This window comes from Stigmatopora argus, chromosome 15, assembly GCF_051989625.1.
Source record: "Stigmatopora argus isolate UIUO_Sarg chromosome 15, RoL_Sarg_1.0, whole genome shotgun sequence".
In the NCBI taxonomy this organism is placed as follows: Eukaryota; Metazoa; Chordata; class Actinopteri; order Syngnathiformes; family Syngnathidae; genus Stigmatopora; species Stigmatopora argus.
The window spans coordinates 13,322,328-13,341,776 of record NC_135401.1 but is presented as its reverse complement, the minus strand read 5'-3'; the positions used below and the strand labels follow the sequence as shown (position 1 = coordinate 13,341,776).

The following is a 19,449-nucleotide window of genomic DNA, read 5'->3' as shown; positions in this document are numbered from 1 at the left end:
CCGCATCACGGGCGAATTATTCGATCGAAATTTCCCCCGTAAGACGAGCATTCCGTATGACGAACGGTCGTATGACGAGGTACCACTGTACTTCATTACCCAGAAAGCCCTCTTTTCACCGCGCATGCGCGTTGTGCGTTTCCTGGTCTGAATAGCTCATCCGGTGCTCGTAAATATTGTTATACACGAAAGATATGCCAAAAAAAATGCCATGGCAACCTGGCTTGGTCGCATGACGAAACTTTGACCGCATCACGGGCGAATTATTCGATCGAAATTTCCCCCGTAAGACGAGCATTCCGTATGACGAACGGTCGTATGACGAGGTACCACTGTAGTTGCAGAAGAAAAAGGAAAGGAGTGAATAAGCTTCCTTGAAGTGAGCTGGCAGCTACTTTAGAAGATTTTGTTGTTGCTGTTGGTGTATTCCTTTTTGAAGCATGGTCTGCTGTAAATAAGCCCTTACGTTACATTCCCAGCGCAGGGTTTGATGCCCAATTTTGGATTCATGGTAATTCCGGTATTTTTATATAGCCATTTATATTGCACAAACACATGCAGCCCCCAGCGTAAAAAAAACACTTCAATGACGTCATACCCATGCGCACTGTAACATGTTTTGCATGTCGTCGTGTTTACGAAAGTAAATATAGATATATAATAAGATACATTATCTGTCGTCACACTTTTGTGGCATTTTTTTATGATTTTACGGTACTGGAGCCAACATATTTTTATTCTTATATCTTTATATCTCATGTGGTAGCAAGAAGCAGAAGGTACAGTGACTTGAGAAAACATGCGGACCCCTTGAACTTTTCAACCTTTCGCCGAATTTCATACTTCAAACATTAAGATATAAAACTAATTCTTTCTGTCAAAAATCAAGAACAAGAGGGACACAATCCTGAAGTGGAATGAAATTTATTGGATATTATAAACCGTTTTTACAAATAAAAACCTGAAAAGTTGGGCATGTAATTTTATTCAGCCTCCTTGCATTAATACTTTGTAGCACCAAATTTTGCTGCAATTACAGCTGCCAGTCACGTGGGGTATGTCTCTATCAGTTTTGGACATCGAGCGACTGAAATTCTTGCCAATTCTTCCTTGCAAAACGGCTCGAGCTCAGTGAGGTTGGATGGAGAGCATTCGTGAAGAGCAGTCTTCAACTCTGCCCACAGATTCTCAATTGCATTCAGATCTGGACTTTGACTTAGCCATTGTAACACCTGGATACGTTTATTTGTGAACCATACCATTGTAGATTTGGCTTTATGTTTTGGATCATTGTCCTGTTGGAAGATAAATATCTGTCCCAATCTCAGTTTTTTTGCAGACTCCAACAGGTTTTCTTCCAGAATGGTCGTATCTTTGGCTCCATTCATCTTCGTAACCATCTTCTCTGTCCGTGCTGAAGAAAAGCAGGCCCAAACCATGAGTCTACTACCACATGTTTGACAGTGGGGATAGTGTGCTCAGAGGTGTGTCTGATGAGCTGTGTTGCTTTTACACCAAACATATCGTTTTGTGTGTCCAAAAAGTTTTATTCTGGGTTCAACTGACCAGAGTACCTTCTTGCACATGTTTGGTGTGGCTCCCAGTTGGCTTGTGGAAAACTTTAAACAGGACTTTTTATGAATATCTCTGAGAGTTGGCTTTCTTCTAGCCAGTCTTCAATAAAGGCCAAATTTGTGCAGTGTACAGCTGATTGTTGTCCAATGGACAGACTCTCTCACCTCAGCTGTAGATCTCTGCAGTTCATCCAGAGTGACCATGGGCCTCTTGGGTGCATCTCTCATCAGTCTTCCCCTTATTTGAGAAGTTTAAAGTGACGCCGCGGGCTCCTTGTTCGAGGTGAAAGTTTAAAGTGACGGCCGGGTCTTGGTAGATTTGCAGTGGTCTGATAGTCCTTCCATTTCAATATGATTGCTTGCACAGTGCTCCTTGAGATGTTTAAAATTTGGGGAATCTTGTTGCATCCAAATCTGGCTTTAAACTTCTACACAACAGTCTCTCTGACACTGGTGTGTTCCTTGGTCTTCATTATCCTCTCTGCAAAAAACAGAACCCTGAGACTATCACAGAGCAGGCCCATTTATACGGAGACATAAATACACACAGGTGGTTTCTATTTAAGAGATCCTTGCTGAACTTCTGGAGTGAGTTTGCTGCACTGAAATGAAATGGGTCGAATAATATTCCACACCCTAATTTTCAGTACTTTTTTTCTTGTTAAAAATGTATAAAATGTCAATAGACAATTATGCCCCACTTGTTGATTTTTGGTAATTTGTTTTGTTTTATATCTTCATGTTTGAAGCCTGAAATGTGAAAGGTTGAAAAGTTTTTTGTCTTTATCTGGCACTGACCAAACACGTGTTGTTTGTAGTGACAACAGTGGCAATGAAATTTCACCTGTTGATGATGTATAGTTTGGATATGTTCAGAGGAGCGTTCATAGTGCAGCAGCATTGGATACATAATTATTCATACATCGTCCAAGAGACTTATCCTCTCAAAGGTCAAAGGGATCTCAATTCGGGGTACACCCTGAATATATTGCCAGTCAATTGAAAGGTAGCTATTGCAATTATATCCACAAAAGGCCAATGTCGTATTTGAAAACAATGAAATTGGTGTGTTCATACTGCACAAAATTGTCAGCATAAAATCGAAGAAAAAAAGAAAATCTGAATTTACATGTGTGAACATAATTATTAGACGGAATAATTAATTTGCGGGTGGCCCGTGGGTGAGTGCTTAGCGCCTCGGCCTCACAGGGGTGAACCTGGGTTCATATCCAGGTTGGTCCACCTGTGTAGAGTCTGCATGTTCTCCCCGGGCCTGCGTAGGTTTTCTCCGGGTACTCCGGTTTCCTTCCACATTCCAAAGACATGCATGGTAGGCTGATTGGACACTAAATTGCTCCTAGGTATGAGTGTGAGCGTGAATGGTTGTTTGTCTCCTTGTGCCCTGCGATTGGCTGGCCACCAATTCAGGGTGTCCCCTGCCTCTGGCCCGAAGTCAGCTGGGATAGGCTCCAGCACCCCCCACGACCCTGGTGAGGATAAAGCAGTTCAGAAAATGAGATGAGATGAGAATATCAAGATGAAGATATTTATATTAATTAATACAGTAATCCCTCGAATATCGCGGTTAATGTAGACCGGAGATGGCCGCCGCGATGAAGGAAAAAATGTGACGTAGGATCGAGTACAATTATCAAAGTGTGTATTTAAATATTAGTATACTTCCTTACTATAAGCATAGCAAAAGACTGTATTAAATATCTAAATATAATGTATCTATGCAAAAATGTAAATATTTTAAATACTGTATTCACAGTGAAAATAGTTCCTCTCCGCTTGACATAAATCCTCTTGTGTCCTGCTCCTTGGGTGTATAGCAATCAGTTTCCTCCCTTGTCAACCACGTGTTCCCATTTTCTCGTTACCCCATGTCTGTGAATTTAAGTTCCCAGTGTTTGTTCATTAATTACGTTCTTGTCAATGTGTTTTCTGTCCCTGTGCAAGCCTTGCACCAGATCATTTGTAAATTCTCTTATTTTAGCCTTAAAGCTTCACATATCATCCTTCTGATTCAATATTGTAGCGATGGTAGGTGGGTTACGGTTTATTGCCTTTCAATATCAGTCATGGATGGATAACAGGGCTAACGTCTTCATTTTATTTGCACCAGGCTTTTTTTATGCTTCCTGAATTTTTGGTTGTACTTTTTTGTGTCCTCTTCAATATTAAGCATTTTGAGTCCGTGGACCTACAGTTGTACCTCTACTTACAAAATTAATTGCTTCCAGAATTTGTTTCAGAACTTGGATTTTTTTGTGAGTAGAGCAGCATTTTATATGTAAATTCTCTAATTCGTTCCACGGTCCTCAAAAAAAACCTAAAGAACCCAATATGTGAGACAAACCCTTTCTCCAGACCAAGACCACACAAGATGTAGGTTAGAAGTTAACGACCGAGAACAGAACAAGACCATAAAAAAATATATATATATATATATATATTACCTGAATCGGTAGCCAGCCAATCGCATGTTCACACTCATACCTATAAGAACAATTTAGAGTGGCCAACCAGACTAGCAAGCATGTTTTTGGATGTGGGAGTAAACCGAAGCACCCAGAGAAAACCCACGCAGGCCCAGGAAGAACATAAAAACTCCACAGAGGTGGGCCAACCTTGACTGGAACCCAGAACCCCAGAACAGTGAGGCCGACGCACTAACCACTTAGCCGCCAGGCCGCCCACACAGGTTTTTTTACTTTGTTATTTTTCATAACGAAGTCTTTTTCCTTCAGATCACATGAATAAAGTTTAAGAACTGGTCTTAACAGAAATCCCAGTCCACCTTGTCAGCCAGGCTGGGTATAAGACAAGAACAAGAGTCTCAAATTCTGGTCCATGAACAGTCTTGAGAAATAAACTACTATTAAAAGAAGTCTTGTTCGAATGATTGCTTTAACTATTATATGACTATAATATTTCTTTTTGGACTCAGATTCTTCCCAGAAATACAACTTGAAATCCAGTGGGATTTGTTTTGTTTTTCTTCTTCATTTTGCATTGGGGTTGTGTGATTTATACGTCGGAGTCACTTATAGTCCACAAAAGACAAAGATGACTTTGATGCCCCTGTTTTAGGTGAACATATGACACAAATGACAGGAGTTTTATTCTCGTTTTATAAACACAAATACATGCGTTACTCACTTTTGATTCTGGATTTCTTAATATTTCCTCCCCAATTGTTCCTGCTAAACATTGCTTGTCCAAGTCGATGATGTCACAGTCCACTTTCCTTCACTTACTGGTACTAAAAGCGCTTCACCCTCCTCCTCGGCTTCATCTTCCGCTCCCGCTTCCCTCGCCACCCCCACCGGCTTCCTCACTTGCTACCTGGAAATTAATTTGGTCTCCTCCAGATGCCTATCGGGGCTCAAATGCCTCCAGAAATGGATCCTCACGCAGCAGACAAAACTGGCTGCGGGGGAGGAGGAGAAGCAGATGGCGCGTGGGATTGGACGCCGCCGGTGAACGGAGCGTTGGAGGGCGAAGAAGACAGATGAATGACGGCAGAAATTAAAAGATGAATTACCGACAAACCCAGACAAAGCGGCGGCAGAGGCCATTTTGCCGATGAATCGGCTTCTTGCTTACCACGGTTCAATTCATAAAAGTGCAAGAAGACATCATATGAGAAGTTTTAGAAGTGCCACAAGACAGATGAAAAAAGTGACAAGTTCTCAAAGAAGACACTAAGATGCAAAGACCAGTTTCTGACTTTTGACTGATTTTCCACAGAATATTGCACAAATCACCACTAAAAACAAACAAATGTAATAGCAGAATTGCATCTTTTACGACAAGATGGTTTGATTTTAACCAGCTGTAGGGCATAGGTAGCTTTTACTAAATTCAGCAGTTTCCACCCAAAAAACTGAAATATCAAGTTTTATGCTTAACTCTTTGGTTTCCATCTAAAGTGGGAGGACTGAAATATTGCAAATGTTGCTTCACTGGTGGTTATGACCTCACTGGATGACATTGCTAGCCCTCACTACCTCAGCAGAGCCAGGAACATTTTCAGGGACCAATACCACCCTGGTCACAACCTGTTCCAGCTGCTGCCCTCTGGCAGACGCTACAGGTCTCACAAAGCACGGACAAATAGACTTAAGGACAATTTTTCCCACAGCCATCAGGACTCTGAACTTGAGCTAGCACGACACACAATCCCTTCTGTGCAATAACTTCTGGGTGTGCAATAACAATGTGCAATATCTTAGAAATCTGTGCAATATTTTAAAATCTGTGCAATATTTCAGAATCTGTGCAATATTTTAGATTTCTGTGCAATATTTTAGAATTCACCTAGCCGGGATGTGACTTTTTATACTTTTATATTACTATTTATGTTTTTTTTACTGGGAAAACACACTTTGAAAAGCTTGGCGTAGCACCACCAATTTCGTTATACGCAGCTGTGTATGATGACAATAAAGGCTTTTGATTTGATTGATTGATTGATGCTTCAGTGAAATTGTATACTAGATGCTGTTGGTGAATAATTATGTTTCAGTGCCTTTAATAATAATGATCCACTATTGATCGCAATGCGATAACTACATTGTCAAATTTGAAATGTCTTGTTTTTAATAAAACAATCAAAATTTTACGTTTTTAATTGAATAATAAAAAAATATTCCTTTTTCAAATTGGCTGAAAAATTAATGACCCCAAACTTTTGAATGCCAAACTGCAAATACAGTAGTATCTCTATTAACGAAATGAATTTGTTCCAGAAGTGTTTACATAACTTGATTTGACATTTCGAGACTGCTCTAGTGCAGGGTTGGGCAAACTTTTTGGCCCGGGGGCCACATTGACTTTAAAAATTTGACAGGCGGGCCGGGTCAGCACAAGATACGATACATATAAAAACTGCATCCGTTAACAGTACATATGAAACAGAAACAGAAAAAAAGGACTAAAGTATGAACATACTCATCACTCATCTGGGATTTATGGGGTGCTTTCTTGGTTTTCATCAGACTAAAGGTCTGTTCACACATATGTAGAGCCAAATAACACCAGAATCCTCTGTGCCATCTTCTGGATGTTTGGAAATTTGGCTGCACTTAATGAAGGCTAAAACTCAGAGACTTTCAGGGAGTTGAACTTGTCACATTGGAGATCAATCAGTTCCAACTGCAACTCCTGTGTAAGCGTTTCCGGGTCTTGTGAGAAAGGAAATGACACCAGCTGTCAATTTTTCCAAAATCACAAAACCGACAGCAGAATTGCTCATGAAGGTCATGCAATGATTTCCTGTATTTTGACTGCATAAAAAAATATAAAAAAATAAAAAATTATAATAATTTGGACAACGTCGGCGGGCCGGATTAAAAGGCCTAACGGGCCGTATATGGCCCGCGGGCCGTAGTTTGCCCATGTCTGCTCTAGTGTCATTTGCGGGTTCCCCGTCGAACCCAGTGGCCACTACCCCAAACAAGTTGGCGCTCAAATCCACCTACAGCACTCTAACCTGAGTTCCAGCATCATGAAGACGCAGCTTCCTTTTAGCCAATGTGAGGCCAGTGAGGTATTGGGAGATAGCCAATGGGAAAGCAACTGTACCCCAACAATTAAAAAAAAATTCCAGGATACAACAAGTGTAATTATATTTCAGGGGATGTTTGATTTCATTTGATGTTTGATAACTTACATTTTTTTAATATATTTTTATTGTCGTGGCTTTTCGTAACCTGAATATTTCGTATATAGAAACATTCGTAAGTAGAGGTACCACTGCATATAGTTTTTTCTTTTGAGTGGAAAAACACTCTAGCGTCCTTCTCACGGATGATCCTTCACAGCCGACATAACTCATGGCGTCTTTGCCAGGTTTTTTGTCATCCATTTGATAAAAGTGCTTTTTCCTATAAACAAACAGACTCACATAGACTCCATTGAAATGCTTTTAGCATCCTGCACACACTCACTCACTCTCTCAGACACACACACACCTGCAGACGGCTTGATGATAAGAAGATCAAATCTTCCAGGACATGAATGCATGCTTTCGTAAGAAAGTTTTGTTTTTGTTATAAATTCATAATTATTTTGCACTTACTTTGCCTTTCTAACATGCGTACAACACAGATTTCCCGTTTGCTGGGGTTACGAGTCCGTCACTATTCTCAACCAATCATAAGTCGGAATGCAGGGCAAATTCGGATTGGGTGCTCACTGTCCAATTGTAAAAAGAGGTGGTAACATGGTGCTTGCAGTAACGAGACAATGTGAACAAACATGGATCCACATAATAGATCAAATTTAAGTACAGTAAGACCCCTACATGCTAACGTTATGAAACCATTTATTATCCAAATTACTGTTCCAATATACGAAAAAAAGGCGGCCCGGTGGCTTCACAGCTCTGGGGTCCTGGGTTCAAATCCAGGTCACGTCCATCTGTGTGGAGTTTACATGTTCTCTCCGGGCCTGCGTGGGTTTCCTCCGGGTACTCCGGTTTCCTCCCACATTCCAAAGACATGCATGGTAGACTGATTGGACACTCTAAATTGCCCCTAGGTATGGGCGTCAGTGTGCATGGTTGTCCGTCTCCTTGTGCCCTGCGATAGTCTGGCCACCGATTCAGTGTCCCCCGCCTCTGGTCCGGAATCAGCTGGGATAGGCTCCAGCCCCCCCCGCGACCCTAATGAGGATAAAGCGGTTCAGAAAATGAGATGAGATGAGGGATTATTGTTAAAAGCTCTGAATTATCAGGATTTTACTAATGAATGTACTGTGTGTTAATGTAAAAAGTCAAAAGGCAATATATATATATATATATATATATATATATATATAGATATAATAATCAGCCCAAAAGCACTTTTTAACATCAAAATGCAAATAAATTGGAGGTTTATCATGATCAAAGGTACATAATGGGCTAAAAAAATAAACGTAAAAATATAAGAGTTGGATAATATCCCTAGACTTGTCAGCCTAGCGTTGGACTCGGGCCGAGCGGCAGGTGTCGCCTCGTTATAGCGTGAAACATAAAAAGCCAGCCGGGCGAGGGAGGCGAGGAGAGGGAAAAAGCGTCCTCAGCCAGCCGGAACAAAATGATCCACGACGCCGTGCTAACGACAGATGTCGGTGTCGAGGTTACACTGACGAAATATTGGAGGAAAAAAACAGCGTACGCGTGTCACGCTGACATATACGGCTCAATAATCACGTTAGCTGATTCACGCTTAAGCACACATGCAATATATGTTTCAGAAATAGGCGTCCACACAGATGCTTGATCAACATTAAATGGAACCAAAGATGTTTACAATCTTCTTTCTAAAAGTAGATGTACTTTCAAAATGTACAGTTCTAACATTTGAACCACCCCAAAAAAAAAACACAATGAAGAATGTGAATTAATTGTCAGTTTGTTTTTTACCCAAATACATGACCGAAACACGAAATTTACAAATATATGTACATGATGGCGTCCCGGTAGACGAGTTGTTAGCATGTCGGTCTCATGGTTCCGTTCGATACCAGGTCTAGACCTTCCTGTGCGGAGTTTGCATGTTCCCCCTGCTTAGGTTTTCTCCGGGTACTTCGGTTTCCTCCCACATCCCCCCAAAAACATGCATTGTAGGCTGGTTGAACACTCTAAATTGCCCCTAGGTATGATTGTGTGTGTGTATGGTTTTCCGTCTCCTTGTGCCCTGCGATTGACTGGCCACCGATTTAGGGTTTTCCCCCAACTTGTGCCCATATTTAGAAGGGATGGTCTCCAGTATCCCCGCAACCCTTGTGAGGGTAAATGAATGAATCTACATGATGTTATATCTATGGCTGTCTGCTAACCAGTCTAGCGTGTAATCTGCCTTTCACTCTAAGTCAGCTAGGATAGGCTCAGCACCCCCTGCGACCCTTGGGAGGATAACATGGATCAACATTCTCTGCTTTTAGTGAAAATTGGGTTACTTTAAGTGATATATAAAATATGAAAAATAAAATGTCATTAATTTAAAACTTATACTTTATCTAACAAATATAGTGTATATGCAGATACCTGTACACAGTTTAGCAAATGGGAAAGAGAGGACGCCAGGAATTACCCTTGCCTCAGAAAGGACAAAAAAAACTGTATTGTATGTATATATATACATATATATATATATATATATATATATATATATATATATATATATATATATATATATATATATATATATTCAAAACAAATAAAATTTTCCTGCATTCAGAGCTTCATAAAGAGGTTGGGTGGATTAGCATTGAAACTATCCAGGCAACTAAGTAGCTGCACATTTGTGAGGTTTTAGTATTTTAAATGGAATAATTTAGATCAGGGGTGGCAAAACCGTTCCTCGAGGGCTGCTTTGGGTGCAGGTTTTTGGTGCAACCGATCCAGCACAGACACTTTAACCATTGAGATTTCTGCAGAAAACAAGAAGCACCCGACAGCAATCCACTGATTGTACTTGTAGGACACCAGATTGGTGAAAAGGTGTCCTCTTTATGGGTTGGAATGAAAACCTGCACCCGCTACGGCCCTTTGTGGAATAGTTTGCCCACTCCTGATTTAGATTCTCTAAAAGAAATACAGTCTTCCCCAGATTATCACGACTTCACTTATCGCGAATTCACTTCTTAGTGATTTTTTCTACTATTAATTATTATTTTTTTCATTTAAAAAGTTCATAAATACATGAAAATCCATGCTGAAACTCATAAGCGGAAGCCACTCTTGCTACTGAAGGAAAATCAAGTAGTTATAATAGGGGTGACCCTACTTCGCGATTTTTCGATTAACTCGGCCATGTCTGTTCTACATTAACCGTGAAATTTGAGAGATTACTGTAAAAAGCAAACAAGGATGTACATTTTAACCTTGACACAAGATATATTTATTCATAAACAAAGTTATCCTTTTGGGGGGCTTTAATCAGTGTGTGTTTGTTCCTAACTAGCGGGATCATTCTGAAATATTGACAAAATATGGATGCCGGATTTAAGCTGATTAATGAGAATTTAACTGTGAGCCACTCAGACAAAGCAACATGAGATTCTGCACACTGGCTTTAGGCTACTGTTCAATACAACTACTATTCATATCACAATCATATTCTTTAACTTCTTGCATAACTATTTCTGAAATCTACAAGTTCGCTAGCTTGCTATTTGTATTATTTCATGACCATTCCCTCTTACCCGTGAATGATAGGTAGAAACGGCCATTTGAGCAACAAGTAAGGACTTAAAAAGTTATGATAAGAGGACAAAAAAAGAGTCCATCTGTCTTTAGGAAATTTCAACATCACACTTTTGATGACTAAACAAAAAAATGTCATCGTAAGAGAATGCAATTCATGTCAGCGGGTGAGACATCATCAGAAGGCAGCGTTTGAGCGTGGTCACGTGATCTCAGCACAGGTGCCTTTACGTGCACGCGCCGCCATAAAACTTCATGCCCACGCTGACGCTCACACGAGCAGGCGCGTGCACGCGACACTGTTGCTCAGCTTGCACGCCAACATACACTAACACACGCACATGCAAACACACACACACACAAACACACAACCCTAAACACAGCCACATACACGATTCGGCAACGTTACCGTTGAGTGCGCGCGTGCTCGTGCTGGATGCTGGACTTGGTGGGCGCCATGTTCCCGGGGCCGCCCGCCTGCTTGGGGGCTTCTCTTCTCGCGCTCGCTCAGGCGGCGGCGGAGGCGGCGGAAGCGGCGGCGCGTCGGCAGGAACGCCAATGCGTCACGGCGGCCGCGCGAGACAAAGCCATGGCCGTGCGCGTGCGCGTCAAGCTCTCCTGTCGCGAGCGTGCCGACTCGAAAGGGGGAAGCGGTCGGCGCTCGACTGCATGCCGAACGCGGCGAGGGGGACCCCCGCTAAGGAGCCTCCAATGTACTGCTCCGCTCGGCGAGGATTTCCGAGCCCACCGCGTGGAATTATGGAATTAAGGGAACAAAAATATCAACCAAAACGACTGCAGAAAAAAATGCAAACGGAAGGACCGACTCCACGCCGGTGGGCAGTGGTGGAGCGGCGTGTCCCCCTCCTCCGGCAACGGCGGCGTGTTTTCTCTCCCTGCGTGCCGCAAACACGCCGCACGTGTCGTGCGTGTGCGCGCGACAGATTCAATGTGTGTGCGTTTTGGGGAGTTTCATTAAATCCGCCTTTTACAGGTTGCCATCAATGTCGGCACAAAGAATTTTGGAAAACTACCTGGTAAATCGCACACGCACGCGCACCAAGTTACTGTCGAACCTGTTGGCTTGGATAGCAAAAAGGGAATTTAAGCCAATTCATCAAGTCAATAAGTATCTTCTCCTTTTAATACAATAAACAGCACCGTTCAAACCTTAAAACTGCCATAAAATAGCATATTTCTGCACAAAATTAGAATTTTCTAGACTCGAAACGCATGTCTTTGCCATGTGTCAGCGTGGCTTAGTGTGATGAGAACCCCCGAGGAGGCGTTTGGTTCTACACTAATAACCTTTCAAGGTCAAGGGCATTATGGGTATTCAGCGGCTACGAGCATGTGGGGAAAATAACATAAAAAACTAAGTTCTCTGCAAAGAAATCCTTGGTAGGGATCAATTAGTATTATATACATTATTTCATCTCATTTTCTGAACCACTTTATACTCAGGGCTGCAGGGGGTGCTGGAGCCTATCCCAGCTGACTCCGGGCCAGAGGCAGGGGACACACCTTGAATCGGTGGCCAGCCGATAATAGGGCACAAGGAGACAGACAACCATGCACACTCACAACCATACCTAGGGGCAATTTAGAGTGTACCATGCATGTTTTTGGAATGTGGGAGGAAACCGGAGTACTCAGAGGAAACCCACACAGGCCCAGGTACAACATCCAAACTCCACACAGATGGAAATGACCTGTATTTGAACCCAGGACCCCAGAGCTGTGAGGCCGACACACTAACCACTCACCCCACCGGGCCTAGATACACTTTGTTTTTAATTGTTAACTCGTTGGCTGCTATTGACGTTGATTCACGTCCACATTATTTGGTCAAGGAGTGCTGAAAGCAATATTATCTTTACTAAAATCTCACTGTTCAAATAATTGGACGTCTATTGCCATCAAAACCATATAAATTGATAATCATTCATTTGTCTGCTTGGTAAAAATATCCATCATAAAATGTTGGTTTGATTCAGAATAAAAAAACTTTACTTTATTTATTTTTTAAAGATAGATCTGGCCATTGGCAAACATTTTGGTGAAGGATGAAATTCCAAAATGTTAAAAACGTGGTGTTTGAAATATTAAACAGGTGAAAAAATATTTTGTAGCGTCATTCAAACTTTCAGGGATTTCCTGAAAAACTCACAAAGCCAAACCACTAAAATCTCATGGATTTGGTACCGTTTAGTGATATCTTATTGCCAGGCAACTATGTTGATATGAAGGGACTGAACTACATTCGGTAAAACTACGATTAGGTCAGGGGTGGCCAAGTCCGGTCCTCAAGAGCCCCTATCCAGTCTGTTTTCCATGTCTCCCTCCACCAACACACCTGAATCAAATAATTGGGATGAACACAACGGAATCAAATAATTGGGATCGTTATGAAGCTTCTGGACATCTTGCTGATGAGTTGATCAATTGATGTTGCTAATTGTTGGAATCTGGAATACGGACCAAAGAGAGCTACTTTTATCCCTTCCCCCATTGCACACAAACGGTAAGGGTCAATATGAGTTTTAAGAAGTGGTCCCTAATACTTAAGTTTGGAAAATTTGTGATAGGAGGAAGAAAACTGAAGTCTGTAAAGGGAAAAATCGGTAAACTGGGTATTATAGGTGTTAGTAACCAACTTGTCAAGTGAGCAAGTGTAAACACAAGTAGTAACTATTATTGATCATATTAAGAATATTTAATCATTTATGAATTACCTAAAGCTTAGGTTAGGTTAAGGATTAAGGGAAAAAATGTACTATGAAAAAACGAAAAAAAAATCTCATCTCATTTTCTGAACCGCTTTATCCTCATTGAGGGTCACGGGGGTGCTGGAGCTAATCCCAGCTCTCTCCGGGCCAGAGGCGGGGGACACCCTGAATCAATGGCCAGCAGTTCGCAGGGCAGACGGACAACCATGCACACTCACACCCATATTTAGGGGCAATTTAGCGTGTCCAATTAGCCTACCATGCATGTTTTTGGAATGTGGGAGGAAACCCACGCAGGCCCGGGGAGAACATGACTTGGAGTTGAACCCAGGACCCCAGAGCTGTGAGGCTGACGTGCTAACCACTCGTGCCATCAGGCAGCCCTACAAAACAATTCTATTTTTATATTTCAAAGTATGAAAATGAATGCCTAACAAGGTACAGAAATTATCCACGTCGGTGCAGGTGAGAGAATGGAAATCTTGAGAGCCAGATATTGATTCAGTAGACTAGTGCAAGAGATGGACTCCTTTTGTTTCCTGGCATAGATAATATATTGCATATGGGGTAAGATAGCATAAATAGGGCGAGATGGGGTGAGGGGAAATTATTTTTAAACTGAAGTTTCCCACTTTAAGTCCTTTTTTCCAAAAAAAAATGGTGAGAAAATAAAAAATACTTTGTGAAGACTACTCAAAGAAAAAAAGAAGAATATATATGTTCATTAACATGACTATGTATATGCTCATTAATATCTAGTACTGTCCCTTTATTAAATAAATCAAACTCAAATCTTTTTTCCCCAAAATAATTCAATAATGTATTTTCAGGTCATATCTTGCAGGCTTTGCCACCTGACAGGAAAAGTGGTTCTTCGGCCTAACTTTGGTGCAGGCATTCTGGGTTCGATTCCAACTCGGTGGGGGTATGATTGTGAGCGTTAGTGGTTGTGCGTTTCATTTTGCCGTGCAATTGGCTCACAACCAATTCAGGGTGTCGCCCACCAGTTGCCCATGGTTGGCTGGGATATGCCTCCAGCACCCTCCGCGAACCTTGTAAGAAGCAGTATGGAAGATGAATGAACCCTGCTGGCTTAAAATATTATATATTAAATATTCAAATATTAGCATTATCTCACATAGAAGTATTTGAAGCCATCTTGTGGCCTTGGTTGGAAATGACATTTTTTACCAATTTTGGGGACAAAGTCCATTTTTTGGAAGTGATTTCTTGGGTAATATTTTTGTCATGTAAATAATTGCACATAAGTAGAATTACAAATTCAACTGAAATATGACCAGCTATGTAACTTGCTAAAAAGTCTCATCAACCCAGACACGATAAGAAGACCCAAAGAGCACGTATGCCCTCTACTGGCTGAGCTGGAACCTACAGGCAACAATAAGTCTGCAAATAATCAAACTAAATAATCAACCCTGAGACAAAAAAATAATAAAAAAATGAACTCCAATGATCAATATGTACACACGCCTACAACATACCAAATTACATTTGAGCCATCAACAATTAACCAAAGAGTAACCAATTAGTTGAAGTCCTCTCCATGAAGAAGAAAAACGGGGGGAAAAGCGAGCGAGCCCTTTGACCCCTGCGGGAAAAACGGAAACAGGAGATATAGTCTACCGTATACTTGCCACAGTCCGACAGCACACAAAAAATAGAAAATTCACTTTATATCAGATCACGAGAGATTCCCCGACACAGCCTTTGTTTGTCAACGTCAAAGCACATGTTTGAGGATTCTCAGGTCCTCTGACAGGCCATCAGTTGACAACATAGTTAAATTCCCTTCAGAGGAAAAAGCATCCCCTGGAGCTATATTTAAATAACAACTCCGCCCATTGGAGGATGAAGCTCCGCCCCTGATTGATGTCCTCTCAAAGCGGTTCTACTTCATCAGAGAACCACTTGTCTAGGAATTCCTGAAGGTGTGTGCGGGTGGGGAGGGGCTTTAGGTTGTATTCGTGTTTCGGCACCCCACCGTGTGTGATGATTAGAAAAAAACAACCCACTGAGTGGGACCACCAAGCAATCATTCACACTGTGAGCGCATGAGAGGAGAAAGGAAGCGAAGGAACCAGAGACAGGAGGAAAGGAGCTAAGGGAGCTCAGCGCACGACTCACGGTGTCCTACGGGGGCGCCGTGAGGGGGATAGGGTGGGTGATTTGAAGTAAATATGAAATCAACAGATGGGTGGAATTTTTATTTGAAGAATAAGATTTTATCGTTCAATCCAGCTGGTTTAAGTCTACCAGTTGTGAAAGCCATGGAATTTGGCGGAAATGGGGCAACACATCTTCACATAAAATCCCACATTTTCAATTTTGATTGACTAATTTGCATAAACATGACATTTTGATCCGATATTGTTTCGACTTTTTCACATGCGATCCAATAACTCTTTCTCAAAATTTGACATAATTGATTTTCTTTCATTACAAAAAGACCAAACAAAGACTCGAAATGTATTGTAAATGCGGTCACAATTATTTTTGGGCCAAATTAAACTATGATATCACCATCTTTTTGCTCTGTACATCAGGAAAATCTCCAAATCTGTTCATTAAAAATGATTATTAAAAATTGTCTCCCATTTACAACGATAGAAATAAATTCCATTTCAACTGGGGGGACTGACAGTGATAGACTGATAACTGCCAGTCCCCCCAAGTTCAATTAGATTAGACACCTATTACTGTCAATAGCCAAAATCAAAAGATTGAATGGTTTCTTGCAGTCCCTCCCAGTTAAAATCGATTGCCGTCAGTGGAACTTAAACAATATATACTGCTTGTCCACTTATTTAAAAAAGAATGCGACATCTATTGCCATTAATGGTACTGAAACATCATTCATACCCAGTCCAACCAGTTGAAATAAACTGGACAACTGTTGCTGTCAGTGGCACGGAGACATCCTTCACATCCAATCCAACCAGTTCAAATAAATTGGACGTTTACTGCTGTCAATGACACTGAATCATGCCCGTCAACTCAGTTGAAATAAATGTGACGCACATCACCGTAAATGACGGTGAACCAGGAACACGGCGGCGAAGCCACTTCAAATGGATTTGTCATCTTTTGCTATCAATGTCACTGAAACATTCACTTCAAACGGACTTGACGCCTGTCCCCGTCGGTCGTGACAAATGAGTTCGAAGCCAAAGCTATTAAGCCATAATGAAACCAGCAAATTTAAGATAAGATGTGTCAAAATGAAGTCCAGGTTCTCCCCGGGCCTGCGTGAGTTTCCTCCGGGTACTCCGGTATCCTCCCACATTCCAAAAACATGCATGGTAGGCTGATTGGACACTCTAAATTGCCCCTAGGTATGGGTGTGAATGTGCATGGTTGTCCATCTCCTCGTGCCCTGCGATCGGCTGGCCACCGATTCAGGGCGTCCCCCGCTTCTGACCCGGAGACAGCTGGGATTGGTTCCAGCACCCCCCGCGACCCTAATGAAGGTAAAGCGGTTCAGAAAATGAGATGAGAGATGTGTCAAAATGGTCCGAAAAGTGGACTTTTGAATTCTGAGTTGTTCGAGCGGTGAAGCTACAGGTCGCCTTGTACCTTTGCTGATAGCTCGGAAGTCCCTGGACGCTCTGCTGGGTCCCGCTGGTGACCCCCGGGACCGGCATGCGCCCCACCGGGGCTCCGCTCACCATCCCTCCGCCTCCTCCGGAGCCTCCGCCGGCAGCCGACGCGGTCACCTGCACGCTGAAGTCCGGGAAGATCCTGATCATAGTGGCGGTGAGGAGAGCAGAACACCTCCTTGTCTTCTTTCTTTTCTTCTTTAACCTTCTGATGGAACTCTGGAAGTCCGTAGCATGGTTTCGGTTGCCCCACCGAAAGAAAAGAAAAAAAAAACGAGAACCCAAAAAAAAGTGTCTTTGTGAGTAACCGTGATTAAAATGATTATGATCTTGTTTTTTTTCTACTTGTCATGTCGCGTTCCGGCGGGCCGTTATCGTCTCTCTCCGCACGCCGACAAAAGCGTCTCGTGTCCGGCCATCCTCCCCGCCGAGTGTCAGCTTGCTGCCTGCGAGCTCCGTGTACGCTCGCGCCTCTGCAGCGCGATGATACGCTGACGACTTGGGGCGTGCGCGTGCACGCGTGGAGGAATGTCAACGAGCGAAACCTTGGTGATGACGTGAGTTCAAATAAAACCTTTTTCATTTGGCTTCATACTCAAAACATTATGGAATGTAAATATTTCAAATACTTAGCAGCTTACATTTTTTTTAACCCAAACGATTGCGTCTGCCCTAAGATGAAAAGTCACGTCGTGAACTCCATTGTACGCTGACACTACTCTTCAAGGTCATAAAATTCGGCAACATGTAATATAGTGGTGCCTCTACTTGCGGAAGTAATTCGTAGCAGAAGTGGTTTCGTAAGTAGAGGTGCAAGTATACAAATTCTGTATGAAAAAAGTGACAAACACACAAAATCAGAAAAAATATATTTATTTATTAAGTCGTTGAAATCTGGGGCGGCCTGTTTAGCGCGTCGGCCTCGGAGTGGGAGACCTGGGTTCAAATCCATGTCGGTCCACCTGTGTGGAGTTCTCCCTGGGCTTACATAGGTTTTTTCCAGGTACTCCAGTTTACTCCCACATCCAAAAACATGCCTGGTAGGATTGGATTGGATTGGATTGGATAACTTTATTCATTCCGTATTCGGGAAATTTTGTTGTCACAGTAGCAAGAGGGTGAGGATGCAGAAATAGGAAAGGCATTTTAGACATAAATAGATAGGTAATAAGTAAGTTAATAAATAAATACATGAATAAATATATAAATAAGCGTGTTGATATATATATATATATATATACATACATATATATACATACATATATATATACACATATAGACATATGTGTACATACACCTATACATATACATACACAATACACATATATAAGCACATATATACATACATACACATAGATGCAAATGCATGCATACGGTAGGTCTTAAAATTGTTGTATGAGTGTGAACATGCGATTGGATGGCTACCGATTCAGTTCCTACGCGTGGTGCCCATCGTCCGCTGCGGTAGGCTCCAGCACCCCCCGCGACCCTTGTGAGGATGTGTGGGTCGGAAAATAGATGAATGAATGCATGTTCTGTTCCCCAGCATGTCGATAGCATCCATGGGTGGCAGCCCTGTTTGTCTAGTCCAACATTTAACTCATTCACTGCCATTGACAGAAGAATATTGCTGTCATTGGACTAAAAAGTCATCAGCTAAAAAGTCTCAACTTTTGATTCGAGATATCCAATGATAAGATTGTCAAAAAATGTTATAACAATGACAAGAATGAGCAGAAAGATCGTCAAATCAAATTAGGCGCCACCAAAAATGCGCATCGTGCGCTGGAAGTCAAAGCGTGGCTCACTGTTAATATTTGATGAAAATTTTGCCGCTCTGATACTTGATGGATGAGGTCGGTTGGCCGAGGGTCAAAGGTGAAAGTGGAGCCCGAGCGCGCCTTCCCGCAGCGGTAATGAAAACTGAAACGCCAGTGACGCCTCTTCGCACGCAAGTGATGAATGAAGTGCTAACGGGAATTAAGCACGCCGCTGTGTGACGTGCTCGCACACTTGGTTATCTTAGTTGCGTACTTCAATGATAGGAAAATGATGGATAAGGGACATCAATTTATGTCTTTGTCATACTTTCAGTTACACACAAATTAAAACAAACTTCACACACAGACACAAAAATGCAAGTTATTCGTTCACACTTGAAAATAAAAGTATACATCAACTTAAAATAACTAATTCAGACACAAAATTTAAAATCACTGTCACATACACAGTCTTTCATTTAATCATCTCCCATCCCACTTATCCCCACAAGTGTCACCGGGGTGCTGGAGCCTATACCAGCTGACTTTGGTGACAAGTGCGACTGG

At 42.0% G+C, this 19,449-nt stretch overlaps 1 protein-coding gene across 2 annotated transcripts in view; it reads right to left on the bottom strand.

The window, feature by feature from the left end:
• Positions 1-17,530, bottom strand: part of npas3 (neuronal PAS domain protein 3) — a 159,837-nt gene extending 142,307 nt beyond the window's left edge. Inside the window, exon 1 of one of the 2 annotated variants that reach the window (XM_077620285.1) lies at positions 17,100-17,530. In XM_077620285.1, the coding sequence (XP_077476411.1) occupies positions 17,100-17,272 (173 nt within the window). In that variant the 5' untranslated portion in view covers positions 17,273-17,530. Of the gene's footprint in view, positions 1-11,185; positions 12,208-17,099 lie in introns of those variants that run through there. The other variant, XM_077620286.1, reaches the window with a different exon arrangement.
• Between the last annotated feature and the right edge of the window lie 1,919 nt (positions 17,531-19,449).